The sequence below is a fragment of the Telopea speciosissima genome, chromosome 4 (genome assembly GCF_018873765.1).
Source record: "Telopea speciosissima isolate NSW1024214 ecotype Mountain lineage chromosome 4, Tspe_v1, whole genome shotgun sequence".
Classification (NCBI taxonomy): Eukaryota; Viridiplantae; Streptophyta; class Magnoliopsida; order Proteales; family Proteaceae; genus Telopea; species Telopea speciosissima.
Window position 1 is genome coordinate 61,391,792 of NC_057919.1, and position 6,899 is coordinate 61,398,690.

General features: G+C 35.8%; 1 protein-coding gene and 1 long non-coding RNA gene across 2 annotated transcripts; one reads left to right on the forward strand and one right to left on the reverse strand.

The window, feature by feature from the left end:
• Positions 1-1,011: 1,011 nt before the first annotated feature.
• LOC122659502 ((-)-germacrene D synthase-like) lies at positions 1,012-4,089 on the reverse strand. The gene is made up of 7 exons (XM_043854605.1): positions 3,964-4,089; positions 3,136-3,415; positions 2,625-2,988; positions 2,308-2,526; positions 1,887-2,025; positions 1,415-1,663; positions 1,012-1,320 (listed from the first exon to the last, which is right to left on the reverse strand). Exons 1-7 carry the CDS (start codon positions 4,087-4,089, stop codon positions 1,012-1,014), a joined length of 1,686 nt encoding a protein of 561 aa, XP_043710540.1.
• A 1,201-nt stretch (positions 4,090-5,290) lies between these two features.
• On the forward strand, positions 5,291-5,826 carry LOC122657314. The gene is made up of 3 exons (XR_006332290.1): positions 5,291-5,391; positions 5,618-5,672; positions 5,754-5,826. It is a non-coding gene; the product is annotated as an uncharacterized LOC122657314 (long non-coding RNA).
• The last annotated feature ends 1,073 nt before the right edge of the window (positions 5,827-6,899 follow it).

Genomic DNA, 6,899 nt, shown 5'->3' on the forward strand with positions numbered 1-6,899 from the left:
ACACATTGTGGGAGTGTGTGAGGGTCATGTTGAATAGTATATATTCAATTCAAGGTCCCCACAACCGTCACTTGATTTTTACTAATTTTCCTACTCTCGGGAGATTTAAGAGAAAGCTTATGGAAGGCTATTGGGAGCTGTAAAAGCTTAGGGATCGACTACAGCTATCAACCAAAAAGGTATGTCATTTATTCCTTTGTTTATTCATTGTCTTCCAAACCTGTATGGGATTCTATATGATTGATTAGTGATCTAAATCACAACACACCACTGCTTGTCAATAGAGCTAAGAGCAAGCACTTGAGTAAAGAAACAAAAAGGAGAAGACTAAGAAGAGAAAAGAATAGAGTGAGAGAAGTGTTGAGAAAACAATGCCCAAAAGTAGTGATTGACAGAAGAAATACGAAAAACAGAGAAGAACAAACACACAGGTTTTACGTGGTTCACCCCCAAGATGGAAGCAACATCCACGGTCGAGCAATAGAACGAATTTTACTATTCTCTTGAAATGTTACAAACCCTCACTTACGGCTCTCTCAAAGATATATAGAGAGAAGCCCTAACCCAAGAAAGTACAAAAATGCCCCTGGACCCAAAAATTGTCAAATCGGACAGGATCGGACCAAAACATAACATATATCCCAAAGTATACCGTTTTGAAGGTCTCGACGAGCCAAACACAACGCACAGCCTATGGCGGTGATGTACGTCGTTTTTCGGCAATCCGAGATTGTTTCGAGGGTGAAATGGCCCTCCAAAGATCTCAACCGCACATTCTAGATCGAAATCAAGCTTCACCAATAACTAGAAGTATGAACCAGTGATAGATCCAGAATAATCGATCCTATCACTTATTAGTATAATTTTATTTATAATAAACTATAATATAATCCAAACCCGGTACAATCAAACAACCAAAATAGGAAAGTGTCCTAAACAACAACTAAGACTACTAACTAACATAAAAATAAGACTCTCTCACAATAGGGAGTCACAAGTAGCTCAGTACTTCTAGTACATGGGTATGGGATCGACAAACAATGAGGTGATGAGGTCCTTCAATATTTCATTAGTAAAAGTGAAACCATCTTTATACTTGTAGAGCACATCAATATTACGATCATAGTTAACAAACATTGATAGAACTGGCCTTGGGACAGCTGCAGTAGTCATCATAGGTTTCATGCACGCTTCATTTACATCTTTCCATGAGTCCACCAATCTTCTATTAAATTCATCATATACCTCTTGTTCTGACACATCATATTGCTTCATGTAGCACTCCACAGCCGAACAAACATGCCCTCTCTCTTGCTCAAACTTCAAAATAATATTCAAATTTATACTAGCTTAATTTAATGATGTACTAATTAAGTAAGAAAAAAAAATCTTTGAAATTAATTAATTAATGTACCTTATGGGCCTTCATATCATCCATGAGTCTGAAAATTAAGCTTGAAGCCTTCATAAGCTTTGGATTATTCATTGCCCAAACAAAGGTTTCCTTTGTCACAAAATCTCCCATGCCAACCAAAGAATAGACTATTAGCAAGATATACGCAATGCTGGTTGATGCATTTTGCATATACACTTCGAATGTTGGAATATATCCATCCTTCAACCATTTGGCCTCCATGAAGTAGCTTCTAACTTGTGTTTTCATCTGGAATGAAACCAATTAAACAAACCCAACTGGTCATTAATTATTAGAATTTTAAGTAGTTTTTAACATTTTTTCACTTGTCTACTTGGGATACCAACAAATAAATCAAAACTAGCTAAAAACTCTTGTTTTATGTGTTTCTAAAATCTCATCATCTTTGAGAAGAGAAACAGATAAAAGAATAGTAACCCAATAGTAGATCCAGTTATTGGTGATCACACACCGCTTCTTTTGCATAGTAAACACGATAAGATTGTCCATCCTTTCCAAACTCTTCCTCGATTTCATTGTAAAAATCTAGGAGTGCCAAGTAGATAACTTTCATGTATTCAGGGAGTCCATCCATGGCGCTATGGTCCCACCTGGAAATTAAGCAATATATTCAAAGAAAACATGAAGTTCGCCTAAATCAGCAGAGTTACAAACGGGCCAAGAAAAAATTAATATTACAGAATGGATCCTCTGCACGTATGTTCACCTGCTTTACATGTTAGGTGTCAACATCTATCCCTATGCTTCCATTTATACCCCTTTACATCTTTTAAATGGTAAGCAGTGGGATAGATGTTGGCACCTCACGTGCATGTGCAGGTAAACATATGTGCAGAGGAACTCTCCTTGATATGTCCCGGATAATGTCAAACCTCTCAACTGCATCTGTGAAGAGCTGGAGTTCTTCGAAGGTACCATACGCATCGTATGTATCATCTATAATCGTGATCAGGGCTGCAACTTTGGTTATCATCTTTCTAGCAAGAGCATACTGAGGCTCAAAACACAACCCCATTGCAACAAAATATGACTCCACAAGTCTGTCTCTAGCATAAGGTAGCTTTGATACAAAGTCCAATTCTTTCCACCATCTGCAATTAATTATACATGTATGAATATAAATATCATTATATATCATTATAATTATTCAGATATATGATAGATAGATGAGTTAGAGTTAATAGGTTACTTTGAGAGTTGGCTTAGCTCCTGCTGGTGGATGGACTGTAATAGATTGAAATCTAGTTTTGCAAGCTTAAGAAGAGATTCATTATTTGTCTTGTAGTCTTCTTGGTAAATAGAGATGTAGTCCCTAGCTTCTATCCTTGGCAGGTTCTTGTGAAAGGGTTGTTTCAAGGCATGCATCACTTGTGTTGCAAGAGGATGAGGTTTTAAACCATCAGTTACTATGGAATTAAGTCTAGTGGTTGTGAACTCTAGGGCTTCATCTAGAATATCTTCTCCATGTACCCTCAAATGTGTAGCTTCATACAAGCATAGCATCCCACTCACATCATTAATGAAGTCCTCTTCCTTGAATCTTTTGAAAACATCTGCAACATAATTCACCACACCACCCAAATGGTGATGACCAAATGATCAATAATCTAAGTTGAAGACCATAGAGACATGGCCAACAAAGTATAAGAATGACCAAGCAAGCAAGATTGAGTTAGCTATCTATCTAGATAGGGACTTACCACAAGAGACATTATACCCTTGCTGTCTCAGTAAGCGAAATCGCAAAGCCACGGTATAAAGATCATCATTGTCATCATCAAAACCATGATCTGGGGCTTCATGTATCTGCTCCAGTATCTCCTCAATCTCTTCTTCAAAGTGATATGCCACACCAAGCCTTTGCAATGAATCAATCAAGCTCAGTTTCTTTAAAGACTCATTATTAGCATCACCCACTAGCATCCTTCTCACTTCTTCTTTAAATTCATCAACTTGTTTAAGACAAGACTCATACATCTGCTAAAACAAATATTTTCGGTCTTTAATTAGTACAATGCAAAATATTGCTATAATAAACACAATATAGCAACTTTAGTAACTCATTGTAGCCAAGTAAAAATAATAAGTAAATTCTTTCATTGTTGCAGAAACTGAAAAAAGAAAAAGTGGGATTTAGTAAAAATAATAACAAGTAAATTCTTTCATTGTTGTAGAAACTGAAAAAAGAAAAAGAGGGATTTGATTAAATATAGCTGTCTTAAACATTGCAACTTTGAAAATAATATAATGAGAGAAGGTTTTTGATCTGGCAGTCCATATAACCAAGCAATATTGGTTAGGTGTCTACTTTTAGTCTACAATTTTGGGGTAGGTAAATCATAACATCCTCTACACATGTCAATTTCTGTCCTACAAGTGGATTTGAATTTAGGTCTGAAATTTGACACGTAGTTAATCTAGTCTTAGGTATTCAATGGTACATTTACCATTTGATCTTTCTTTTTGACATGGTGAAATTAGGGTATCCAATCATAAAATTTAAAGAACAAAAAAAATTAAATAATTACCATATCATTAGGAGGAGCATATGTGATGAAGTGATCACCCCAAAAGCTAGGTTGGAAATTGGCTAACGGGCGAATGATCTTTGTGTTTATATTTGGAGATGCAGCAAAAGAAGATTGGAGAGACATCTTTCTAAAATTGAAATGGAGATCGAAACAGAACTATGGTTTAGGTTTTGGAAGACAAATGAAAATAAGATGGAAATGAGCACAACTATGAAGCAACACCTATTTTGCTTCAAATGATAACATGGAGTACGTGCAAAGGAACAACCTGACTTGCTATTTATACTTGGTCGATCTATGGCCTTTAGAACACCTTTTTTTTCACAAAATTGAAGAAAAGTAACAACCAACTCCATTGCATCAATCACAAAAAAACAAAAAAAAAAACAGGACTTGAGAGGTGAAAGATCCAAGACTCATGCTTACCCTTAGTGGTGGATCCAAGACACCTGAGAAATGGATTTTAGCAGCAGCCCTTGTGGAATACATTTTTCACATTGTGAGCATATAACGACAGAGGTATGTGATGATGGTGTTGGATGGGGTCCTCCTTTAACGTAGAACGCAAATTTTCAAGACCCATTTGGAATCTTTTCGTGGGTTGTTTTGGACTTGATTGGCAGCCGCCGTTAACTATACAAGAGTTTGAGAGACTTTGAAGCCTTATCTTCTAAATTTAACGTTACAAGAAATTGGTGCAGCCGCGGCACTTTGGGTTGAACTATTGCGGCATTTTTTACAAATGGTGTCATACATGAAGATATACCGACATTTTGATAAAAATGCCCTCATATATAAAGGTATAATGGCGTACAGGTAAAAACGTCGTTATATATGAATATATAACAGCGTTTGTGCACAATCGCCGTTAAACAAATTAGTTTCTACGGCGTTTTCTTCACCAAGTGCCACTGTAGCCTACGGGTAAAAGTTGATTTAATATTTTTATTAACGGCGTTTTCAAAGAAATGTCGTTGTATGTTGAAATACAACGACGTTTATTAATAAACACCGTATAAAATAATAGATTTCCTAAATGTTTTCACTTCTCCGCGCTTTCCGTCTCTCTCTCAAAAGCCTTTTCGTTTTCCCCCGCTCTTTGCATCTCTCTCTGTCAAAGTTTTCTAAAAAATCTTTTCAAACTTCAGAGCAGCGCCCTTTTTCCTCTATCAATCGTCAACTCTCTCACTACTCCAGACTTCTTATTTTTTTTCATTGAATATATAAATTGCAGCACATTGGGCATCAAGATGATGGTCAACTTGTTGTCTAGGCTTCATAACATATAATTTGAGTAGTTCTGTTTTATTTTTCTTCCTATTTCTTGATCATTGGCATTTTATGTTGAACTTACTCTATTTTGTAGCTTCAGCATTGGAATCTGGGATGGTTTGTACTTCCTTTGATGAAGCTTTGATTTTAAAGGTACAGATAATCTTCTTGACAATCATTTTTTGAGTTGTAAAGGATTGAAGAACATGGAACACTTAGTTTAGTTTTTTATTTTCTGTTATTTATATGGTAATTGATTCCATGTGGCAAGAACTTCCTTTAGACTTTGTTTATGTGATCTGTATAAATCACACTGCCTTGCTTATTTTTTCATGAAAGATATTTTGCACATTGAATGATAATGTTTCTATAATGGCAGAAGAAGGCACAAGAGGTTGGCCCACACTCAGATGGACGCTGTATTTATCTTGTTGGTCGGTTTTCTCTGTCTGAAAGCTGTATTAAGATTGTGTGTTGTTGTCTAGTGGTTGAATTTTGTATGGCGTGAAATGCAGGAATGATGGGCTCCGGTAAAACTATAGTTGGGAAGATTTTATCAGAAGTACTGGGTTATTCTTTCTTTGATAGGTTTGTTCTAGATTTCTTTTCTTTCTTTTTCTCCCCTGGGAGAACCCTTCAAATGATGAGGAAGTCTGAGGTATCTCATACTCTCCATGTGGTTGTGCTTTTTACCATTTGGTGATCCACTGACCAGAGCATTCATTGTAACTTACCATCTCATGATAGTTCTAGAGATATACCATCAATTATTAGATTACAATCCCCTCAAGTGTGTAAATGCATCAGTTAGACCTGAGCATCTCAAACTCAGAATTCTTTTTAGATGATTTATGATGAATTTTGGAATTTGTGCATAAAAGGACACGCTGTTTCAGTCTATTGATTTGGATAATTACTTGTTCAAGTCCTTGTTTCTGCATATTGCTTATAAATGGGTCAGATTTGAGTTTGATTTGGACTATTAATCGCTTAATCTTTGTTTCAGTCCATTGCTTTTTAAATGTATCAGACTTTAACATGACTTGGATATATTTACTTAAATCTCTTATTTCATCTCATCTCTGTGGATGCACTTCGAATCTGAAATGGGTATGGTATTTGGTGAGGTATATCTCTGTTTTATATATGAATTTAGTTTGGATATAAAAATAGGTGACATGATGAATCTATTATCTTTGAAACAGTTTAATGGATTGAATATATAAATAATTTTTTTTTAAAAAAACAATACATTTAGCTGCGTTTTTTTACAAATGCCGCTAAAATTATAAACTCAAAAGAATAGAAATTCAATACTTGTCACGACACTTATAAAAACGCCGTTTTAGGACATTTTCCCGGCATTTATTAAAAAACGCCGCTAAAAAGGTACATACACAACCGCACTAAAAAACACCGTTTGGTACCTTTGCCGACATTTCAGCGGCACAAATTATAAACGCCATTATATCCTATGGAGGCATTTTTTAGAACTTATAGCGGCGTTTAAAAACGCCGTCATAGGCCCAATTTCTTGTATGGCACAATTAACGGTGTATGTCGGACCTCTCCTCTTCCTCGTACAATCTCTTTTTAGGTCTATTGGTGGTTTCATGCATAATGAAGTAACGTGAGAGAGATTGAGAACAGAGAGAAAAAGA